Source organism: Balearica regulorum, chromosome 2, assembly GCF_011004875.1.
Source record: "Balearica regulorum gibbericeps isolate bBalReg1 chromosome 2, bBalReg1.pri, whole genome shotgun sequence".
Lineage (NCBI taxonomy): Eukaryota > Metazoa > Chordata > Aves > Gruiformes > Gruidae > Balearica > Balearica regulorum.
The window spans coordinates 57338242-57363775 of NC_046185.1; the positions used below are offsets into that span (position 1 = coordinate 57338242).

At 39.5% G+C, this 25534-nt stretch overlaps 1 protein-coding gene across 14 annotated transcripts in view; it reads right to left on the bottom strand.

Moving 5' to 3' along the window:
- Window positions 1-25534, bottom strand: part of PIEZO2 (piezo type mechanosensitive ion channel component 2) — a 325825-nt gene that overhangs the window by 147517 nt on the left and 152774 nt on the right. For all 14 annotated transcript variants that reach the window (XM_075744452.1, XM_075744443.1, XM_075744445.1 and 11 more), the window contains exon 4: window positions 23251-23293. In XM_075744452.1, the coding sequence (XP_075600567.1) occupies window positions 23251-23293 (43 nt within the window). The remainder of the gene's footprint in view (window positions 1-23250; window positions 23294-25534) is intronic.

A 25534-nucleotide genomic window follows, 5' to 3' on the forward strand; every position in this document is an offset into this window, starting at 1 on the left:
CTCTAGTTCTTCTTCTGCTCAGACATAGAAACAGAGTAAACCGATAAGGTGCTGCCTGAGGAAAACAACTTCAGATTTGAAATTGCAGCTTCTTGTAAAAGGAAAAGAAAGAAATTGCAGTCATGCAACCAGAAAATGTCCTCCTCTGATGCTCTTTGCTGTTATAGATTAACCTTGAACAGTCATGCACTATATGGCAGCTAAGTAGCTTGAAAATGTTTTGCTAATGGCTTTGAATTGTACTGAAGCAGAGAAAAAAATCAAGTTATTGAAAGACTTGTAAAAGAGTTAGATGGCAAAGTCCTTGCTGGAACGCTCGCATGTTTCCTGCGCCTCTGTTTCAAGCAAAGCGTGCTGTAGAGTCAACTGGCGTATGACAGAACAGCCGATCTGTTTAACATTACGGAAAATACAGGCTTGACATGTGTCAGTTCACGTTGCTGTACCATAGCTCTTACTGTCACTGAAGATTAGCAAGTCGAGGCACCGAGTCTGCACTTTCTCCTTTGTCAGAAAGCAGTAAAAAGTGCATGTTTAATGAACCTAATTCCCAACAGTAGTGTACCCAGGATTCACAATAACAATAACGAATTGGTTTCACTCATCCTGGTCGTTATGTGGAAATCTGCCTATTAAAATGGTCTTGCTAAACAAGTGGCAGCAAAATCTGAATTCTTTGTTCTGAAAGTATCACTCTGGCATTTTTTAGAAAGAGTTGAAAAAAACCCCTGAATCCAGTATTAGTACAAGCACAATAAAAATTTGCTAGTCTTATATTGAAAACCAGATGAGATTACTCGTATGCAGTACTTCTGTAAGCAAGCTTTTTCTGTACACAGGTATGGATTCCTATCTAAAATTACTTTTGCATCACTTCAGAACTTAAAGCACAAGTCCATCGGATTCAACCACTCACGCATGAACAAATTAAAAAGTGGTAGCCTGCAAATACCAGCGCTTCTTAGTTGCACCAGGTTCTCCTTCCTCACATTGTACTCCCGTGGAGCCACGCTGGATCTTCCTTCGTGAATCCCACTCCCCAGAACAAGGGGAGACCCCGCCGGGAACACTGCTGCTGTCGTGGCTCACATTTCTTTCCACTAACCCAAACCAAGTGCTTCTGATCTTTCAAAATAAATCATTTAGCATGTTGTTGTGAAAGATGAAATGTACAGTTCAGGCTAGCAATAAAGAGCCTGAACAGTGATACTAAACCACAGAGCTGGGAAAAATGCTGCACATGAATAGTTTATTCACCAAAACCAGTCACAAACATATGCTGTCCCCATCTCCCCATGCAAAGGAAAACAAATTGACCTCAGTGTGATAATTAAAAAGGAAACAAAAGATCACTTGAAAATAGAGAAAGGTATATTCTTCTGTAAAGCGGAATAATAAACTGCTTCATTCGACCCCAAGCAATTTGCTCCTCAGTCTTTCAGAGCAACAGCTAAAACAAAAATCATTTATTCCCACTTGTTATCTCTGGCAGTACAACAAAGAATGGTAAATACTGCAATCATTCCGCAAACATTTCTCACTTTATTTGCGCATTCACACACGGCCATATTTTGCATTTGATAACAGTCTATGCATTGTGCTCTTTGCTCCAAAAGAGGCTTTCTAACGATAAAGTAAAAACAGAAGCATAGGAAACCTATTCAAAAGATCTCCTAAAGAAACAGCTTTTTTTAATCCCTGCAAGAATCACAGTGTACAATTAATTGGTCATAGCCCTTGATCTACAACTAGCACAGCATCACTTATTCACCTAAACTAAATAATTTACCTACAGGGCAACGTTAATTGTAATAGATATCTCTGATTGAAGCTTATAAGTCAGCCAGAAACATGTTCTGAAATGCAATACAGTAAATGGCAGCTTTAGAATAATTTTCCCTCTCTTTCGTTCTTTCTTTCAGGATGCAGAAGAAAACAGGACCACCCCATCCAAAAAAAAAAAAAAAAAAAAAAAAATTAGGGGTTTAAAATGTTTTTCTACCTTTCCTTGACCAAGTAAATTACATTTCACACTGTTTTTAAGACAAGGGACTACTACAGTTAGGGTTGCAAGAGTTCCTCTGTAAATAAAAATAAATTTTGTGGGACAAAAGTGATTTTATGACTTTTGCATCAACACATGAAACTGTTTTATCATATCAACAGACCTCTAATACAGCAGTCTCCTCATCAGTCTATCTGCGTTCCCCTGTTGTTTTCAGCCATACTTTAAATTTAAACTACTTTAGAAGGAGATTATCTTCATTTTCTGTGTTTATATAGAATTCTTCTAGGACTGTGTGATCCTGGTCCATTTCTGAAGTTTATTGGTGCTAAAGAAATGATGAGGCAAAAATTTCCCAGTTTATCTATCTGCATTGAGAATAGAGGTAGCTGTGGACATACAGGTTAAAACTGCCCCTTCACCTACACTCACTAGCAGTCACAGAAAAAATAAATGCCTTGAAGAAGCGAAGCCAGCATAATTTAAACATGATATTCTTGCTTGGTACTCTGAAATCACCATTGGCGTTTTCTGAAACCAAAATTTTCTTTTTTTTTTTTTTTTTTTTTGCTTTCTAGAATAACCATTTCTCACAAATTAGAACTATTCAGCTTGGACTGAATGCCCAAAGCTTTGGTGAACAGTGAAGCATTAATACTGTTTTATCTGGTCTGATTTCATTTCTTTAGACTGGCTGACACATTACCTTCCTCTTTATTTCAGGCTTACAAAATAAAACCAGAAAAGCAGCAGAGCTACTAGAATTCAACAACAAAAAAGTAAAATATATAGTAACACACATCTAAAGCAACATGCATAATATATAAATTACTCCACACATAGAATGAAAAACAATAGTCTTCAAACTAAATATTTAATATTGTGTTACAAAAAAACCAAACCAAACCAAAAACAAAAACAGGAAGACAAGAACAACCAGTCTTTCTCAAGCAGAACTCATTCAGCATCAGCAAGAAAGCACAATTAATTAAGAAATCATAATTAAGCTTATGTTAAACGATAAATCAAACAATGCCTCCAAATTAAAGCCCTGTAAAAAGCTTGATTTTATATTGAATTCTGGGTAACAAAGTATTTTAAACTTTATTTTTTATCATAGTTTTAAAAACTTCTCAAAAGCCTTATTCACTGCATACTATACTATCTTTTCTTTTCTCCCCTCAGGTGTTTTCTGTAGCACTTGTTTACTTTCTAATTAATTGATTTAATAAAATTGCAATTAGGTAACACTGTATTAACAGTTTACAGGTTGATAAACTAAGGAATAGCTGCATAGATACTAATGCTTTCCATTAATCTTGTTTGGTCACTGTGAGACATCTAATATTTCCAAGTGGATCTAATATTTCAGAGTAATTTATGCATCACCATAGATGTTTACAGCACAATTCCCATGGGCTTCATCTGCAACTGTAATCACTTGGATTGCAGGCAAATCAGACCGAAAAATCAAAAGCATGGTCCCCTGGAAACGCGGACTGGCAGTCTCCCGCAGGTGCTACACAGTACTATGGAGGATACATCTGTTTATCACTAGTATCCTCTCTGTGATCCAAAAATAGTGGAAACTGAGGGTACCAAAAGCTAGAAACCAGACTGCCTTAAGAGATGTGCTTGCTGATCCTTGCTGTTGGAAGTGGGTCGTGGGGATGGTTGCAGCTGGAAACAGGTCAAAGAGGCCCCTTGTCCTCCCTCAGTTTGAAGTAAGGATGAAACGTCTGCCTCTGTTCCTACTCTGCTGGGAAACACACTCAGCTGGTCTGGGTCTGAGGACTATGGGCCCCGTCTGAGCCACAACCAGCGCGTCAGTGAACACAGTCGGCTCACGGTCTATATTGATGCTGACATGACTTGTCCCTGCTGCTTCAAAAAACAAGTTAGATACGATGTTGGTTCACAAGCTTGATATGACCCTCAGGGCAAACCTCCACCGCAGGTAAAGTGTGCGAGTTGCTGAGCGCTGGTAGGTCTGCCTTTAGTCCTTTCCTTACCTCACGCTCACCCACAAATTGAAAATAAATTATGTTACAAAAATAAAATACAAACCTAGTAATATTAATATCGACAGGGCTGTGCATGATCACTCTTAATCCTGCACTGCCTTAATGTGACTGTCCTCTCAGTTTATGCAGAACACGTCATGTGTTTTACCTAAAATACCTGAAGTTGCACTTTGAGAGAATTTTGGTCATGCAAAGTAAAAGAGTGGGAGGAAGAGGGAAGCAAAAATGCATAGAAAACTACTTATAAAAATATTTAGCATGCGCTGACCTACCCAACATACAGGTTCAAAGGGCTCCTGAAGTATTTGTAAAATCTTAATCACTGCTTACAAACTATGTCTGCATGGATTCAAAAACCCAAAGTACACTTCACTTTCTCAGGAAAGATACCTTGCAATGAAGAATACTTTCTGTATTGCAAAAGTGCTTAACCACGTATTAACCAAACATTTGCTTTCCAAACACTGCTCTGCAGAAAGAGAGCAGCTATTTGAAACTAAATGCACACTGCCAAGTTTTTGGTGCCTCATTGCTCGCACAAAGCATTCAATATTAAGAAATTATGGATATGTGCGATATGTAAAACATTGGTTCATGCCAATTTTTATTATTTAAAACACCTCCTGTTTCTTGTTGTTCATTGATCTTCTAACAAAGGGCAAATTCCAGGTTGCCCAGGGCAGCATGCAGAAGACATAAAATTTAGCTGGGATTTAGCAGCTATCACGCAAAGCGCTCAGCTCTGCTACTGCCAGACTCGTGACAGTACAACATCCAGCTCGCTTCGCCCGTGTCCCGCAGCTCCAAACGTGGAGCAGGACTGATGTTGCAGAGCCAAGGGGAAGTGAGCACATTCCCCTCCACACCCATGGTGCTGTGCGTGCCAGCCCCACAGCCCTGTGGAAATGACAAGCCCATCCGCAGCACGCATTATGTCAGGTCAAAATGGGAATGTGATCCCGGATGGAGGCCGAGCCAAAATGAGCAGAAGAGACCTGAGGACACCTCAGCCGTAGGTGCATTTTGGTCCACTGCGAGTATACGCACTTCTCGCTTGCTCCTCACTTACGCAGACATTGTAGAGGGATTTGGCTAAAGCGCTAATTCAGTATTCATTGATCGCTGCAAAACTTTCACAGTTAAGTCTGTCCAGAATGCTCATAAATACTTGGTGACTGACAGCAAAGTGTTTACATAAAGGCATACAGATAGCCATATGTTCCACAATACTCCTGACCGAAAGAAAGTGCTGAAAAGACTGAAGCAAGCTGACATTCAGTGATTATTTCAAAACACATTTGCTCCCTCTCTCTGCAGCTTTCACCGGTTGGAGCACGAACAGATCACCATTTCAAACTACTTTTTATTTCATTCTAAAGCCAGCATATAATATAATCACAGAGAGTAAAAGACACGTCTAAATTTTCCAGTCAGCTGCAGATGAGGAGGGGATAATATTTCCCGCAATTATAGCAAGCAACATTGTAAATTACTGTCATTTTACAAAGCCAGATTAGCCTCAATACAGAGGAAAGGCACAGAGCCACTAGGAAATGCCACGGTTTGAGCTGGAGCGTCCACTGTGCTTCAGTGAGTGCATGGGGGACCCTTCCACCCCTCAGCCCCATTCCTAATTCAAAACTATCCAAGTGCCAGATTTGCAGGGATGGCACCATTCACCAAGACCCTCAATTCTTCTACATGAAACAACTCCCAGTCTACCCTGCCTGCTCTGGACATGTCCATCTTTCTCTTTGCAGCATCAAGCGGGACAGGACAGAAGGCAACGTCTAACCTTCCCCATCGTCACCTGCCTGAAATTCCCATGGGCTTAGAGGCAAAAACACGTGGGCATGGCGGGAAGCAGGCTCCAGCCATCAGGGGCATGTGTGCAACATCTCCCCTCACGCCTCAGATGATTTCAGTGAAAAGTGGCCAAAAGAAACATCCTGATTTACCCTTGGCGTACTTTGTTCGATTCTACAGCATCAAGTAAAAAAGGAAAAGCAGTAGAAATCAGTGGCAAACTAAATGTCCCAATGCCCTGAGATGTCACTTCTTATTTTTCTGTAAATGGAGCACATGATACAATTCCCGGGTGGCAAACACCCTACGTACATGAAGGAGGGAAGCGGGCTAGTTCCCGGCACTGCTTGAGGCTATCATCTGCTCAATGGCTGGGATGTGTGGCCACCAAAGACCTCTCTTAGGTGTGGGAGGCAACTGTGGTAGTGCTTGGCCAGTGTGGGAGTCTCTTACCTTGGCTGAGCATTGAAAAGGACAGGATTGCTCAGATCCAAATGGGGCAAAAAGGAGCTGAAGCCCAGCGCTCCCGCGTTTACCTGCCAGCCGGGCGCCCTTTGTCAGCACGCTGACAGGCTGGTCAGACCCGGTACAGGCTACGTTAGTACTCCACCGGCCACAGGCTTCCTTGTGTTTCATGTGCCAATTGCTATTTGGAGATCTCACATGATTTATTCATGAACAAAAACCAACAAAAACAAAATAAAACACAAAGCCAAACCGTTAAGCATGCATCCTAGAGAGTTTTTGGATACCAATTGCAATGCTGATTGCTCTCCAGGTTAAAACAAAGACTGGCTCACATTCTGCTGCTGGTGGGTTTACCACTGCATTGCTCCCAGCTACCACTGTGCTGCTGGAGGCTGGGCTGTGCCAAGAAAAACACTGTCAACAGTCTCACAACTCAAGTGCCCAACCAACGCAGGCCATAAAATACCTTCTATCAGATGCTCGTTTCCTTTGAATCCCTGGGTTAAATGGCATGAGAAAAGTTAGCCGAAATTAATTTAGCTGAAAAAAAAATAAGCACAAGGGGTGGCAGGAAACGAGCAACCTACAAACCTAACCCAAACAGTTGGATAAAGAAGATTCCTACTGAATGGTGATGATTTCTGAGAGGACTTTATGCTGCTGCTGAGGCAGCCCAGACCATCAGATCAGCACGACACAATGACACGCACTTCAGAGGCACAAGAACTCTCCATGGAAATTATACAGCTGTCCGAGTGCAGAGAAAACTTCTTCTCACTTGCAGTTAGCAAGAAGAACACATCTGGGGTATAAAATCTAGCACTTAGTAACCATGAAGCCTCAGTTAGAGAGATTGCTCTGTCATCACTTCCTTCCCTCCACTTCATGATACTCCTTTACCTGTCAGGGCATGTATTAGTCTGCAGGTGACATACAGGTTGCTCTTTTTGCAAAGTACCTAGACCACTGTAGCATGTTGTTAGAAATGACATAGAGTAATAACCATGCAGTTTTCAGCAAGACTACAGCTTTTGGTTTCAATGTGGTAGCAATGGATTATTTACTCATTAAGTTATTAAAAATATCCCTGTTCAACTTTAAGCTTCATTTTCCATTAATCCACATCATTGGATTGCTGACTGTACATGTGCTGCAGCTGTTAGCAGGAAATAAATTTACCTATTTGATTTACATCCCTGTACCTCCTGATCTCTTATTTGTCTCCCTGGTTTTATCTAACACCCACCTGTGAGCATTATTAAGTCTTTTTTGTTTTTTTTAACCACTGGTGTTCAATAAAAAAGACTAAGAGCTGCCACTGTGGGATTTGGGAATTCTCCTGTCATAAATACACAGCCAGGAGAACGCTCTTGTGGAGGTGGCTGGCAGGGAAGTATCAGGATGAAAACAGGCGTACTGTGCTCTGCTAACATTTGCTAGATTGAATGACCCCCTTCCACAGGTCCTTCTCTTCAAAATCTAAGTATAGAATAGAATAGAACAGAACAGAACGGAATAGAATAGACTATTTCAGTTGGAAGGGACCTACAACCACCATCTAGTCCAACTGCCTGACCAATTCAGGGCTGACTAAAAGTTAAAGCAAATTATTAAAGGCATTGTCTAAATGTCTCTTAAACACTAACAGGTTTGGGACATCAACCACCTCTCTACGAAGCCTGTTCCAGCATTTGACCACCCTCTCGGTCAAGAAATTGTTCCCAACGTCCAGCCTAAACCTCCCCTGGTGCAGCTTTGAAACATTCCCATGTGTCCTGTCACTGGATCCCAGGGAGAAGAGCTCAGCACCTCCCTCTCCACTTCCCCTCCTCAGGAAGCTGTAGAGACCCATGAGGTCACCCCTCAGCCTCCTCTTCTCCAAACTAGACAAGCCCAAAGTCCTTAGCTGCTCCTCACAGAACATGCCTTCCAGCCCTTGCACCAGCTTTGTTACCCTCCTCTGGATGCATTCAAGGACCTTCTTGAATTGTGGGGCCCAGAACTGCATGCAGTATTCAAGGTGAGGCCGCACCAACGCTGAATACAGCGGGAAATAGTAGGTGCACCACAGTCTCTTACTTTTGTCTGAAAGCACTGATTTTATTGTCATCTTCATGCCATAGACTACAATGCTGTCTGCCTTAAAAATAACCCAGCTTTGACCTACTGGTTTCAGACTTCTCACTGAACATACTAACAAGAGGAATCACCCTCTTTCTGCTCACGAATTAAAACTGTCCTCACATGGTCATATTATTAATATTCCACATTAAACTGAATATGCAATCAATGTTTTGCAAACATGCACAAAATTGAAGCGCGTTCCACGAAAAGCTGCTAAGTTAGAGCCTGTACCATTCCTAATGAGAGAGGAGTGGGAACGGCATAAAAAGTCTCCCTGACTCCTTCTGCTGGAATTGTACCGGTCACTTCTGCAAAAACATCAGCATTGCCAGAGTAAGTCCCAGAGCGGAGACAGGACTGAAGGAGCAGCTGGTGCCGAGGGTCTGGTCTACGAGCGTGATTTTGCAAAGGGCTGTGGTAGCATGTGTGTTACTTCTGACTCAGGATCTGCTCTCCAGAGGTCCTCTCCAAGCACCTCCATGTGGAACAGAGACTTGAAGAAAGCTGATACACCAGGCAGAAAATCATCAACGACACTGCCTGCAATTAACAAAGCTGTATCTCAGCTCACAAGGATTCCTAAAGCACTGTTTCCCAAAAAACCCCAAGGCTTACTACATGATGCCAGGAATGCAAGTGGGCGGGTTACCTGAGAACATCTACAACAGAAACACAAAAGCATGAGAATCCACAGATTTCATTATTCTGCTGCACACAATGCAACTTGTTCAGTCTTGACCTTAAGACTTTTAGATGAGTATTTAGAGTAAGTGGATCATTAAGCAACTTCACCTGACGGCGCCAGTCTCTCCGACTGTTTCCCATTGCAGGAACCATGTCATACAGCCTGAGACACATGTCAAAAGTGACACAGAACTGCAGTGGGGCTTGAAGACACTGTCTCCTGTCTCTAAAGGCGTACCAGAAATAATGAAAAGAGATTGACGAGGAGGATGTTTCAGAGACTTCGTTAAAAATTAATAGAGATCTTTGTCTTTCAAAGTTTTATCGTCTCTTGGACAGTAACGAGTAGGAGGATAAAGTTCTTTGCTCACTCATTCTGCCACAGAAAGAGCGCGCCAGATGATCAGCTGATACCAATTATAAATTATTGGTCAAGATTACAGAAGGAAATGAAATATGGGGGCAGACTGATCTGATTTCTAGCAGCACTGAACTAGAGCAGATGTGAGCATCAAGTCCTGCATCTCTTCTTTCCTCCCACATGTCTTTTTCTCCTCTGAATGGTAGCCCATGAAGCGAAATCTTGGCTCCTCACTAAGTTCCCATAATTCATCCAGATTTCACAATAACAGTATATATTCCTTTGCTTTCTGACAGTGTGCAGAGGCCACATGAGTCCCCAGTGAACCGGGGGTGTTAACCTCTGCTCCATTTTTCTCATCGTATGCATATGGAAAAGAATATTTACTGGCTGCTTGGAAGAGTCAGTACAGAACATTTACTCATGTCAGAAAAATGGGAAAAACCCTATACTATGGAGCTCTCTTCCAGAGTTAGATTAATTTTTCAACACAAATGTTATTTTCTGAAAAAAAGAAACCTCACTCATTTCCTCTATTTTTTTTCTGATTAATTACTTACAAATTTACACTACTCCTTCACATTAGTTCACCATTTGCCCAGAGCATTTAATAATAATCTTCCTTTTCAATACAGACAAATCCTACTAGAATTTTCTGTTCGTTCAACTACTTTCTTTTTTGCATGTAGAAAAGGGCTTCACGTACCTGATTTTATTTCTCTTAGTTTTCTAGTCACTCTGAGCATTTCCAGAGCTCTCAAGAAGAGGAGCATTTGACCACACTTCAAAAACATTTAGGGACTTGTGCACAGTGAGGCTGTTGCAACTAGTGTATCATGATGAACAAGCTTTAGATGCAGAGCTAATCAGTTTTTTACTTAAAAAAAAAAATTAGCTGAAACACAATTATTAAATGAAGGTGAAAGAATCCTATTACAGAATCCACAAATGTATCCTTTCACTTTTGAGTTGTATCAGGCTTTATTTTTATATCACTGTACGACTTCTCATCCTTGGTTTTTGCATTCACGTGCTTTATTCTCTTCGCTGACAAGTTTTTAATTTAAAAGTTACAGCTGATTTGACTGTTCATTCACAACTGCATCTGCTACAGCAATGAATCTTTCAGTTGTGCAATCACTTGCCAATGTCATCACATAGCAGGGGGATGCAGTCTGATGGCAAACACACACATACACTTAAGCTACAGGAAGACAGCAAATAAATAAAAAGTAATCAAAGTAGGTTTTTACATGCTGAAGCAGAAGAAAGACATTTTATGACACTGCAATGACAGTGGGAGGAGAGGGAAGAAGAGATGACAGACACAGAAGACGACAGATACGCTGCTGTTTGCAGCAATATGGAACAAATATAAAAATTGTACTACCATTTCCACCCTGGCACCTTGGCTTCTCTGCAGGTCACAGAATCAGCTATCTAACAGTCGCTCGATTCATTCTCATAGTGCAGAAATCAGGCTAGCATACTGGAGAGAGACAAGGTAGCTTAAAACCATTCCCCCTTTAAGACTGAGATGTAGTTACACAATCACTGCTGCAAAAGGGTCTTTCACAGCTGAAACATTACCTTGAGAGTTGCCAAAGTTTTACTGAGGATCCTATGTTTTCCTCAGGTTTCACCTTCTGGAGCCGTGTGACTGTGAGAGTCACCAACTTTTCCTTACAAAGAATACACATATCCATTTTCAGTCCTCACAGCCATGAAGAAAAGCTTTGAAATGTGAAGCAACTTCACGCTCAAAGGTTAGAAACCAAGCAAAAAATAACATAAATTTTAAATCATTTGACTTTGAAGCTATTCATGATTATTTTTGGCATCCAATTCTTTCTATTTATTTATTACTTTGGGCTTGGCAATAGCGGAAAATGCTTCAGGGAGTGTGTCTTTATATCTGCAAAAGAAGTAATCCATGTAGCAGGGAAAAGGAAAATTATTTTTTGGGTTTTGCTAAACGATATTACATACTGAAACATACGTATCTTTGGTATCTTCATCTGAGTTTTTCCCGTACCAGATACCTCTTTACTGTATTTTAGTAAAAATAAAGGCATATTGGAAAATATTCACATTTTTCAAAAAGGCCACAACTAAATGGCCAATTTTTCAGAAATTACAGACATTGACATTCTGTCTGGAAATCAAAATTTTCACTGGCCCCAAAATTATGGATTTATATTGCTATGCTAAAAACCCAACACTTCCCACCCCTAAACTGACTTCTGTATGTGAAGTCTGTCCTTAATTTAACATGTAGAATTACAAAGGCGCTATAATTAGAAATAGTCCTAGGTGCAAAATTTGAGTTTCTGTTTTGATCCAAATTGCACTAGTAGACCTACTTTTAAGACTGGAAGCATGGGACAAGACCATATTAATTCCTCTTTTGTCATGGGCTATTAAAGTATTCCATTTCAGAAAAGCTATCCACAGGGCTGGAAGCATTGGAAAGTAACTTTATAAAAGTATTTGGCTTGGCTTTTAAATACACCTTTGCTTTACTGTTAGAGAAACATGATGTATGTAAGCAACCTTCACCCATGCTGATAAATAAATAAGTTTCAGGTTTGTTTGAAAAACTTCTCCAAGTGGAGTATATTTCAAAGTTGACTTTTCTTAAAGAACAAAAGATAAAACAAGTACAAAAGCTACAACGTGAAGCCATGTAAAAGGTCAGCTCCCCAGGGTGTGGTTTAAGAAAAAGCAACAACTATGAAGTTTCTATAATGCTCAACTACAGCACAGCTCAAGAGAAGAAGTTTTACCTGGATTTCTCCCCACTAGCATTTTCTATTTAAAACTGTATGCAAGCATGAAATTAAGAATGCTAAATAAAGTAAAATTGTTATTTTATTAGGATCAGGCACATTAGGAAGCATGGACTAAGGCAAGACTATTTTCAGCAAAAGTGAATCTTTTTTTGTCAAAAAAAAAAAAAAACAAGGAAAAAGATTAGTGGATTTTTGGCTTTTGAAATACTGCAGTAGAAATAGATTTGGGCACCAGTTTCATTTGGAAAATCGGAAGCGTGGTGTTGAGTCAGCTAAGTTCCCAGCACTTGCAACAAAAAGATTACAGATAAAATGTTCAAGAGTCAAAAGGATTCTTGAGTTACATACCCAACTCTCAAAGTGACACAGGCACTTGAAAGATGTTATTTTCATGCTTTTGAACAGTTCAGAATGTTAAATTGTTTGATTTTTACTGTGCCTAGAATCCGAGAGTCCCCTTTTTTTAAAGGAAAGAGATTCTTCACAACCCTTTTGCCAAACTCAGCAAATTGGCCAAGATATGCCCAGGATTAGGCAGTCCTGGTATCACTGCAAGTCTCTGTAAGACAGAGTCTCTAGTGAGGAAGGAGGACCACTGGCAAATGCATACTGACATTGCTGGTCCTCTATTACATCTGGAGATAAATCCAGTTTGACCTCTAAAGCCCGACAACTCCAACTTAATAAATAAATAAATAAATAAATAAATAAATAAACAAATATGGGGAGGAACCTGCCTATTCACAAACCATCTTGTAATTAATAAGCTCTGCATTTCTCCTCTACACACAGCTGAACTTGAGATTTATCATAGACATGTCACACGAGTAAGAGGCTCATTATTTGCAAGAGCTCTGCGTCCAGGATGTTTGCACACCAGATCTTTTGGTGGGTGCACAGGAGGCTGAACAGGACTGTCATGCTTCCCATGAGTAAGTGGCTTCTTGACCTTTAGCATATCCATGCAGAGGATTAAAACAAACACAATGATTACACAACTGTACTTGTATAACAATGTGATTTTCCTCTGGACTACCTGGTGTGATGTCCATCTTGGATTCCTAATCTCTAAATTCCCTCTAAATTAGAGAATTTAGAATTCTCTAAATTCTAGACAATTTATTATATTCTCTAAAATCTAGTTTATTTATTTATGCCACTAACAAACAATTTACACCTTGGTTCCATAATGTTTACTCTCACGAGACATACCCTTGAAGTCTACTGAGTTGTTTATATAATTAAGGACTGTGTGTTCAGACAGAAATCTCACATTGCTGCTTTTGATGTTTAAAAAGAAGGTGTCAAAATAGCTGTAATCAATCCAGAGGAAATACCTTTCTTGGCATATTATAGTGATTTAGAGAACAGCCATGATTACTATAATTATTTTAGGTAGAGATTGTTTGTGTTACCATTAAGATAATGCTTAAACAGAAAAATGGGGGATTAAAACCTAGAAAACCTCTTAAATCTGCTCAAAACAAATGAAGTTATTTTAGTGAATGTTTCCGTATTTCATGAAAGATAGTTATATCACCTTTTTTAATAAGGACGGCTTTGAGAAAATCTAGTAAGCAATGAAGCAATTACTAGTCTAAGTTTTTTTAGCCACATGGTGACCCTATTCTGAAAAGATTCTATATAAAGTCTCACTTGGTGAATCTCTCTTTACCATCTCACAGTTGTGCAGCGCAAAGGCAACAAAACCATCACCAGCAATATATTTAAAAACATTCCATGACATGATTCTAAAGAACAAATGTGTTTATTTTTCAAAAAGTAGGATAGTACCTTGCAAAACTTAGGCAAATTACATCTGTCAGAAGTCAGCTTTTCTTATAACTAGCTTAAGTTTAAAAGTTAGCTTAACTTTAAAAAGTACATTAAAAAGATTTAAAACCATTGGTAAAGGAAATAACAGAATAGAAGCCATATCTTGGAATAAGCAGAAGATTGCAGGAGTCTTGGCAGTTAACGGTGAGAGATGCTGTTATTTGCCCCTGGAGAGTAGGGTACTTGCTCGCCCAACACAGAAAGTGCTGGTCCAAACTTCCCTACGCTGCTGGGGAAAAAAAGAAACCAAACGCAGCAAAAAGAGTGGCTTTAGGACAGACGGAACCCCCCTAAAGGAGAGGGTCCTTCCATGCCGACCACCAAACCACCCGGAAATGGGAACGGCTGCTCGGCTTTATGGATACAGCCCAGGGCTGCAGTTAAAAGCAGAAATTCTTCATAGGCCACAGCTCTCAGGGCACCATGAAATACAAGTGGTAAATGGAATAATGGTCCAAAACAGGGGAATGAACCCATTTCAGATTATGCTCACTGTAGGGGCGAGGGCGGCTGTTCTGAAATTATTTCCTTCTCAGTGGGAGCAACAGGATTAGGTTACTGCACAGGCTACTACGGCACGTCCACTACAGGGTATCATTTGTTAACAGGGAACCAGAAAAAGCTCTGCTCACAGTAATTTGTGCCTGAGCACACTGAGCTGACTACACACTGCTTTCAGCAATGTTGGAATAAAAGTGGGCATTGGAATAAAATCCACAAAGTTAAACTCATTTAAAACTAGACTTAATGTGTTTCTATTTCAGTATCTAATACGGATTAATACTTTAATTTAAATAAAAGATTTCAGCTGACACAGTATTAGGGAAAAAAACCCACCCTTCAGCTTTCTTCCTATCTTTTCAAAAAATGTTTTTGTTCTTCGCAAATATAATCCAATTTTTATTCTGGCTTTTTCTGTAACTCAGACTTTTATTTCAAAGTCTCACTTCTTGTCAGAGCAGCGAAGAAAACTCAATTTAAGATAGAACCTCAGGCATGCAGTATATATCAAATGAAACTGAAAACACATTTCTTCTCCATTTCCCACACTATAAACAACACGAATACTTCAGCACACACATGCACAAATTCCAGAGTCTCGGCCACCATGAAGTAGCAAAATGATGGAAGCTTTGAAAATCAAATTAAAGCAACCTCAGCCCCCCTGTCTTCCCAGGACTCAGGGCCCTGTGCTGCCCTTCCAAGGAAGACAAGTGCACAGGCATGGGAAGCCCCCCTCACTCGCCGTCCATCACCCCTTGGGAAGAGAAGAGCAGCGTTGCAGCTGGAAGGACGTGAGGCTTTGGGCAACCTGGTCTAGTGGAGGGTGTCCCTGCCCATGGCAGGGGGCTTGGAACTGGATGATCTTTGAGGTCCCTTCCAACCCAAACCTTTCTGTGAGTCTGTGATTCTATAAGCCCTTCTGGTGTGGTGGTCCGCCTCCAGATCCCCACCTAGCAGTTAGGTAACAGCCAGACAGAGAAACAACTGAACTGAGATATCGCCTGGAAGACAACAATTCTGTTATAAGCAATAAACTGCTCTTCTATTCACAGCCTCCAAGGGAAGGTGGGGGATTGGCTGCGTCTCCTCAGCTCCCTACATTACATTTAGCTGCCATATTATTCAAAGAACATACGCAATTGTAATCACTGCAGAATAAAGTCACATTCATTAACTCATACAAAAGTACAACGGGCGTCATATATTAAGACAAAGATGTGCCAAGAATGCTGAGGAAGGCTGTAGCTAACCCTTGTCATATGTGAGGCCTGAGTGGGGACAGGAATAGTAAGTATAAACACAACATCAATTAACCTAATTTGTCTGATAGGAAGCAATTAAAGGATGGTACACTGTAAAAGAGAATACTACCGAAGACAGGGGGTGCGCCTGGCTGCTGAAAACGTAAGCACTTGCTTAAGTGCTTTGTGGGACATAAAACCAAAGCAGTCACATAGGCTACTATGGCTATTTTTTCCAAAATTATGAAAGTGGTATCTGGCAGGGCTTTCCCCACGTCCCTCTGCATCACTGCACCTATTTGTCCTTGTTTTCCCAGACTCAAATTATTCAATATTTGCAAAACACATTCAGACTGCACTGTTTCTTTTAAAATAACCTCTCAAAGATCAGACCCTGCAGTCTCTTGCAGCCCCTGGCTGAGGCAATGCTCCCAAAATGATGTCAATGGGAGCCCTGCCCAAGAAAGGGCTACAGGATTCAGCTGTATGTGAGGAAAGGGCTTGAAATTATGGAACATACTATCAGGATAAGACTTTTTATTTCAAATATATATATATATTTTTTTTTTTTACTAAATCACTGAAGAGGAGTGGGGGATGTCACTATAGAAAACCATATGGTACTTGGATTTGCAAGCCAGAATTGTGCATAATAAATATTTATAGAATCCAGTGGTATTCTCTTCTTTCTGTTTATTCTTTACATGTCACCCAGAGAAACTCTGGCCAAGCACCAATCAAACATCCCAGCAAGTTACAAGCAATCTAAGCATGGGGGAACGAGAGAAAACAGATCGCCAGTAGGCTCGTAATTAGCAACTGAGACCTGGAAGGAGGGGCTTGGGAAGTGCCTCTGATGCATTTGGATTCCAGCGCTCACCGCACGTCACGAGTGGTTTCGGAAATTGAGTTCTCAGTCTCTGCAAGGGGTAGGGAAGATATACACGATATTTTTGGCTAGACTGAGCAGGGGCATGTGTGGAGCAGCTGCAAAAGCAGACATCCGTCTACTCTCAGAGGCCAACGTAGGAACAAAAACGCATCTCTAGCGATGACAGCTAACTTGCTCCTGGAGTCTACTGGAAAAGCTGTGTCTCCCTACCTGTGGCACATGGACTGTTGAGTTTATTTTGCTTTAGACAAAAACAATGCAGACTGTCCTCCTCAACACCTTGTGATTAGAAGAGCATTGAAGGAGTTATGAAATACATAGAAAATCTGGAATATATATAGGACCCAATCTTCTTATCTGGGGTCTAGCTTTGACATAGCAAACTTTTGGCCTTTTCCTCTTTCCTTGACAATATTATTCCCTTCCCTGCTCCTCCCTCCTGTCCCTTTCCTTTCCTTCAGGTGTGACAGTTACCAATCCCCAACCGCCATTTTACTCTTCAGAAATAGTAAAAGGATTTAAAAAAAAGCCTAACTAGTCCACAAGTCAATACACAGTACTTTACTAACATAAGCAGCTTTCACTGTTGATCACCCTCAGCATCAATTTAGCCAAATCTGGGATGCTGCGTGTTGCACTTTCTACATAGATGTTGCTGCTCTACAAATGGTGCAGATGTGTCATATTAGGATTATGTAGAGTGAGAGTCGCATATATAAATATATAACTTCAAATTAATACAAAATTCTTGCTTACCACAAAAATAACAATCATTTCAGAATCAGTTTGAAGCTATCAACCAAAGTTGTATCTTCAATATGGAAAACTCAGGGTTTTATACAGATAATTACATTTTACTAAGAAATTGGTGTTCCAAAGTTCCTTTCTCTGTGTCACTGAAACAGCTATTTATTATGAAAAACATACTTATTGAATGTTGCCAAAAGTGTAATAACCACACATCTGTTATTCTTCAAATATATATTTTTTAAAACAGTTGGTATTTACTTAACATACAATAACAGTTATTAAATCATTCTTAAGTCTCTTTTGTGGAACCGTAATGTAAAGCATTACACACATAAGAGAAACACCACGGGAACAAAAGTAAAATGGGAATAGATGCATTGTTAGTAGCTGAGTAGTTACTAGACACATTAGAAACTCAGAAAAGAGCAGTAAGAGGAAGACCGGAATTCTGGAAACCCTGCCGGACAATTAAGTTTTAAGAGGCCAAATGCCATTCATTTAAAGTTTTAAAATGATTAGATCATTTCTAGGTCAACAAATACATAACAACAGAAGACATTTGGGTAACCACTATTGAATCTACTAGACAAGGACATAAACTCCATCATCTAGTAGCTCAAATTAGAGAAATTTACATTTTTCAAAGCGTCCTTTTGGTTTTCATTTTCCGCAGTGTGGAAGTGGCAGTTTCCCCAACACTGGCCATGGCTCTTTCCAGGCTCTGCATCGCAAGCTTCACCCCAGCCATGAGCCAGAAAGACCCCAGGGACTGCGTTTCAGGAGAAGACCAGCAAAATGACTTATCTGATCTCTTTGCTTTTGAATTTTAACAGGCTTTGTGCATTAAGCTCTCTTTTTAATTGCCAGAGTAGCCAGGAAACAAACCCAGTCACTGTAAATTGTTCACCTATAACTATTTCGCCTGAGAGTTTGAGTGAGCCATTTCCACTGGGTCCTGCGTGTGACTGAGAAAATCTGAAGCCAGTGAGATGAACAATGCCTTCTGAAACACCTTTTTAGTCACATTTGGAACAAAGCAGAACAGAGCTGACTGCCTTCCAGACATTTTCATTAATATGTGGGTATCATCTAAACACACACCAATAATGAACAATAATCCACTGGTTAACAGTGGCAAAACTAGTCATCCTATTTATCCACAGATCTATTTGCTTTGGCTTATTAAAGATTATTAAAGAAACCATGTAAGATGACAGTTTGCTTGACATGCAGGTATCACACATGATCAGCATTTTGAACCAAGTTTCTTGTAGAACAGCGTAATATAAGCTAACATTTTTCATAATTCTCCAAATTTCTCCAAAATGTTCTGCAGAAAATGCAGTCAGAGACTGCAGTCAAGATCATCTTGGACAAAGGTGATGACTACTATAGTATGTTACAATTAGCTTATTTGTAATGTCTCAAAAAACAATCAATAACATAAAGAGCTTCATTTAAATCTATCAAACCCACATATACTCCATTTAATTGAAAAGCTCTTAACTCCAGTCATTTCCTGGATATAAAGCTACTTTACTCAAGCTCCAGCATTTTTAATTTCTCTCACACTGAAAAGCAGCATCTTCAGCTCACAAGTAATGCTTACATAAAAGCCTCACGGTCAGATCTCTTGGTGCCTCTATGTTTTTCAGGATATGAAGACAACACTACTATTGCAGAATAAACATCACATAACCACAAAGCAGTGATGACATAACCTGTATATTATCTGGGCTTAATTTTCTGCAATGTAAACTGAGCGTCTGCATCTCCTATCCCTCAATCCACGCTAAAATAGCCTGTTAAGAGGAACATTTTATATGAATTTTACAGTTTTTAAGCAAAGACATACTCCTCCTTAGGACATTACTATGAATGGCTTTCCTTTTGTGTATCTAAAAATCTTGCTCCCTCCTGAATAAGAACATCCCTGCTCAAACAACACATTTAAATGCTATTGATATTTCACAGATGACTCAGGTGTGCCTAAGTCATCTGCTTGCAGAGAATACGTTTAGCAAAACGTGCTGCTGCTGCTTCTTTTCTTAGTGTTGATATACAGAATATGAGAACAGCTGTACAGGATCAGACCTAACATAGATGTAGCCCACTGTCCTGTCTCTACTGGTGGCCGTAAAGGAATGACGACTGAAGAGAGTAAGACTAGGGCAAGCACACAGTGATACGCCCCCGGAATAACCTCTCAGGTTTGAGAGATCTGCAGACCTGGGATTTCGACTTCTGTGACTGCAAGTGCACTTCCTGCATCAAAGTATTACAAATAGCAATCCCTTTGATACTTTGGAAATTATTCCTTAAGGCATAAGAAATATTGATCCTAAGCAATCACACACAATACGATAATAAGCAAATATAGCTATAAAGGAGTTAACACTGGACTTCATATATATATGTTACTCATGGATCTTTTAGTCAACCAACTTGTCAGTGCTGGCATATTCACATCATGCAAGAGCTTGTGTTAAAAATGCAGGTAAGAAAATCAATATTATTATTAAAAAAAACCCAAATCTTAATTGTTCTACCTGCTAAAGGACTTTATTTTTCTTGTTTTCTCTTTGCCTGTTCTCCAAAAAAGCTGATATGAGAACACATTTGCTTCTATGCTTATGGCAAGCCAAGTACATTCAAATCTACACCCCATCTGTGCTAATTAATGTGCTCCTTCAATAAAGTTACTCCAGGCTGACAATCAATCTCTCAGGATGTAGAAGTGCCATCTGAAACCTTTCTTCTCTTCAAACTAGAATGGCAATAATGAGATCTGCACAGTAATTTCTTCCACATATTTGCCTCCTCTCAGGCAGGCTTCTCAGCTGTAATTCAGTCTACTAAGAATTCTCCACGTTTCATGTGGTACATACATTGCACATATGGAGGTACTGTGGGTTCTCCCTGTTGTTTTGAAACATCTCACAAGTTGGAAATTGCTTGCTAATACACTACAAATAGAATTTCTAACAAACTCAGCTCCATTTTCCATTGGCAGCTTCAAACCATAGACCCAAGGTATCAACTCATTCTTTCACTCCTCAAAACTACTTTTTTTCCATTCTGATGGAGACAAACAGCACCAGCAGATGTTAATACATAATCTTAAAAGAAGAATGGGGTGACGAAAAAGTCAGTAATTTATTGTAGACATGTATGATATCATGCTGAATGAAATGCTCATCGAGAAATCAAATTGGATGTAACTTGAGAAAAAAGCACAACTTAGTAAAAAGAACCCCTCAATGATACTAAACTTAGCAACTGTGTGTGTGATTTCCACTAAGATCCAACTTTTTTGGCAGTGCTGTTAAAAACACTATCTCTAAATACATAACAACCAGTAAAGTGTCACCGTTAAGGTATTTCTAGTCTGATTCTTGATTAAGCACTGTGTCTTCTCAAGTTGTAAATGTTTATGAACGATGGCCCCTACCCTGATGCTGTAACAAAACAGAATCCCAATTTTCCTTTAAATCAATTAATACTGTGCCTTATGCTATCTACATACAGGTTTAACAGAAACTACAGGTTAAGCAGTATATTTCACTTTATGTTTGCGAAAACAATTTTTAAAAAAACTTGCAAAAATTGCTAATATTGAAAATTTGAGACAAACATTTTTTAATTAATTTTGATCAGAAAGTCATCCAGGGTTATTAAATATTTGCACTTTGAAAGACTGTAATTTTCTACTCAGGTTGCCTGTGTTACTGGGGCATTTTTAAGCTTATGGAGCAGTAGGAGAGACATACTTTTATTTATTGATCTGATTGAATTCTTAAAATATTTCTGACTGCTGGGAAGCTGTGAAATGAAAATGCTCACGTTTCCTAAGTCTTTTCTGCACAGCTACAAAATGCTAAGTATTCCATATCAATCTGGATTTTCCAGTTGTGATAAAAATATATGGAAACAAAATGGCGCTGTTTTTTTTTTTCTGTTTAAAAATGTTCGGCCAAAGTTTTTATAGGAATGGCTCTACTGGTATCAAGAGATATACAATAGAAATGAATTTGTCCTCTCTATATTTTTTGGTGGAGGAAAAGTGGTTTTATTGTTCTGTAGTATTTTACTTTTAAACTAACCCAAGCCTGTAATGTTACAAAGATAAATCTGTACTGGTGAAAAGCTAAATTTCACCAAGACAGATCTTTGTCATGTTCAAAAGTGATTTGCTTTTCTATGTTTCCTTTGAAGAACCAAAATCATATGTACCCACATTTACAGTAATATTTATGACTGTGATAATAACAATAAAACATAATCTTTCTATGCACTTCCATGGCTACTATGTTGAAAAGCGCGCTGTCCTTCAATTCTGGCAAATGCAATGTCTAACATGGAAATTAATATATTTAGCTGAACAAGTAAATCAGGCAGACCCTGTGTATACTCACTCAGGATCACAGCATAGACGCTTTCAAAATCACTTTCTGAAGACAGAGAGTTACTAATCATTAGGACACTAGCATCTCCTTAGACACTTCAAACAGATGTTCTTACAGAGAGATGGATGACCACCTTTCAGAGCCCACAAGTCTGTGGTACAATCCCTGAAGATCTGAAAGCTATTTAGAGATAGCCTTACTCCTTCCTGCCAGGTGGCACATTTCTGGGTGGAGATCAGAGAAAGTCAAGTATTTAGAAATTTATTTCTTCAAGTGGTGTTAGTTAAGCAGACTCCTTCTATAAAGGGAAAATACATACTTTTCATGTACTGCTGCCAAGATCTGAGAATCTTAATTACAGGTAGCAGTTAGGGTAATGAAACTTAAGCATCAGTCTTGTAATAAAAACTTAAGTTTTGTTGTAACAAAAACTTTATGCAAGGTAAAGGTAAGAAGAAAAATGCAGCTTTCTTTCTGTTTGTGAGAAAGGAAGCAAGTAATTAGTTTTCTGTTTCATATGATTGGTATGGCTATTTATTGACTTCAGAAAGGCCTGCCTGTCTGTAGGGTTTGCTGAGATGCCCCAGGCAGTATGCACAGTATGCACTCATGCAACGTGAAGAAGAAAAATCCCTTCTTGCACAGCCAACAGCGACCCAGGCACACTGGTGTACAACTGCAAACCACTCTGTTAAAGAGAAAACAGCAAAACCTTATTCAAGTGGAGAGCGGATTCTTCTGCTTACCATTTGTAGAAGAATAAACATGAGATTGAGCATTTGAACCTCAACACCAGAGCACTCTTTACCAGGCTTGGCCTAGTTTAATTTCCAAGAGAGACATATGTTTCTGGTATGATGACCTTGTGGTTAAGTTTGGCTGCAAGAAGTTCTTGCACTTGAGGAATGCTGAATTCCAAATTTTCCTCTGATGCTAAATAGCTCTCTGCCAGGTTTGGTCCTCTTTCAACTTCATCTACTTTTGTCAACTAATATGTCACAGGTTAGAAGTTTCATGGAAAAAATAATACGAGCGACAGCAAGATTTTCATTCATAAGTGAGACTTCTGCCCAGTGTGTCACCTTTTTCAATATTAGCATGCTATATAGTCGCCAGCAAAAAACATTATGAGCCAAGTTCATACACGGAATAAGTTGCTTCAGATCAACCGGGGAAAGAGAAGAGGACATAAAAGGAAAAGCTGAACATATATGTGCATGACACTGCATAACTTCCTCTCTAAATCTGAGGTCACGGGTATGTTTGATCAGCTAAAATAAATAATCCTGCAAACTTGCCCATGCAGTTTTTCTTCCTTTTCTTTTTGCACTGGTAAGGAAACAAATTTATGGCTTACCTTTCAAAACCAATCTGCCGTAATGTTTTCTCCCATGTTGAACCTATGCAAAGAGGAGAAAAAAACAAACACCCTCAGTAAAGAACCGTTATTGTATGAACACTCTTCTGCTTTCATTTTGCAGCTGGGATCTGCATAGTAAGGCGATTTTCCCACCCCTACAGAAGTACTTGTAAGTAACATCTGTTTTCCCCAGAGTGAAGAACTGTTAAGAGAGGCTACCACTGGGTGACACAACTGTGTGTGTGGGTATCAGCCCATATAACTTCTTCACATTGCAAAGCAGCCGGTCACTGCTACAGTTCACTGCAATTCCAAGGGTGGTCTCCTCTCCTAGAGCAACGTGATCTGTACACGACTCCTGAAAACGCTGAGCTGGCATCTCACATCATACACTCTTCACATTGCAGCTTTTCATTTTACTGTAGTGTTCGCCTGATTCTTGCTGAAAGCTTTACAGCTCCTTCTGAAATCCAGACCTTTTACTTTTAAGCAAAAGCATGAAGATGTATTTCTGCTTTATTGTTTAACCCTTTATACTCATACAAACAGCTGCAACGGACTTGTTCTCAAAACAATCGAGGACTCAGCCCCACAAAATACTCAAATGGACAGACCCATGCAAAGAATTTTCCTTAGTATTTCTGATGCACTTAATACAACTTCTACCCAGATTTTCTCAAAAATAACCCCCCACACACACTGCAAGCATCTGGTGACCAGTTTTCAGCTCCTGGTAGTTTTTTGCTTATTGCCAGTCTCTTTCTTGCTACCATTATGTGGTCATTATAAATACAGGCCACTAAGAGCACAAATGTCTCAAGTCATGCAGGTTTCCAAGGCAAATATGTAGGAGGACATGAAGATGGGTCATAGTTTGCTCTCTGTCTTTTTACACTGCTATGGGAAATGTTAACAGGACTGTAGGCAATGTTTTTTTGAATGCTTCATTGTACTTAAACTGAAATCAGAGAAGTGACAATAACTCCTGTTGCTGATGGAGTCAGTCACCTAAAGGGGAATGTAAATTAGGAACAAACAGATTCCTTGTGAGTTTAGTAACATCAGAGAAACTCAGAGAAAAGCAGCAATGTTGCTGAGAAGTACTGAGAAAGAGGGGAAAGACGTAAAGGAAAGCAACTTTGATTTAAATCTGGAGAATTTCAGGATTAAAAGCATATTGTGCAGCAAGTGCCTATACAAAGACTATAATAAAATCATTGACTGTATCCTTTCCACTGACAATCCAAGTCCTAGCTGACAAATTAGTATGGGAAAAGTGGTGACACAACATTATCAGTCAGAACAACCTCCATAGATGTTATCTCTCACCATCATTACCTTCTCATTCTGTTAAAGGTATCAGCTCAGAAATCAATGACCTGCCATGTTACTAGTACGGCATTTATCTCTAATCTATTTGGTGTTAAATATTTGAATAAGACCTAGTAGATGCTTTCCACTTTTCATCTTTGAATTCGGGACAATTACTGCAGATCTAGATAAGAATCTAAAGACTCAACTTATAAGAAGTTTTGGATTCTGGGGTTTGTGTTTTGTTTTGTTATTTAATCCTAGCAACAGAATTCTTTCTATTCAATTGCCTAAACCTTCCAGTTTAGCCCAAGGAGAATGTGGTAAGTTTCTGAAGTAATGATACAGTATTTCTGTACAATTTTATCTAGTATCTGTTTGGTTTGCAACTCACAGACTTAGCAAATAAATACTGAAATTAATAAAAACCAAAGCTAGTTTCCTTATAGGCATATGTTGTGCAGGGGTCTCTTCACAGTTCCTAATCGGTCAGGCGAAGAATGAAGTTAACATGGGCCATTGGAAAATAAATTCCCTGTATTAATCTCTGTTTTTCAGAAAGAGGAAAAGAAACTGCATTGAGGTATATGCTCCTAAAATCAACCAAAAAGTCCAACATTTCACTCCGTACAGGAAGGATTTGTGTTGGCTAGGGTGTAGGTTCACGGCCAGTTCCGAAGTTGGTCCATAAGAATCATCATTATACTTTTCTGGAACCCCTTCTTCATTCGTCTTCTCACCACCAGTCACTTCAAACTTCAGTCACACACATAATTTCACAGAAAGGCTCTAAAACCCTTTTCTAATGATACTTTAGGGCAACAGACACAAAGGTTTTCTATGCAGCCCAAAGCAGGCAGGGATTTAAGGCCTGTATCCAGCAGAGTACACAGCGATAAGAGGCTTCAAAACGGAGACAGAGAAAGCTCTGCCTTCACATTATGGAAAAAAAATGGGTCAAGTTCTGTTC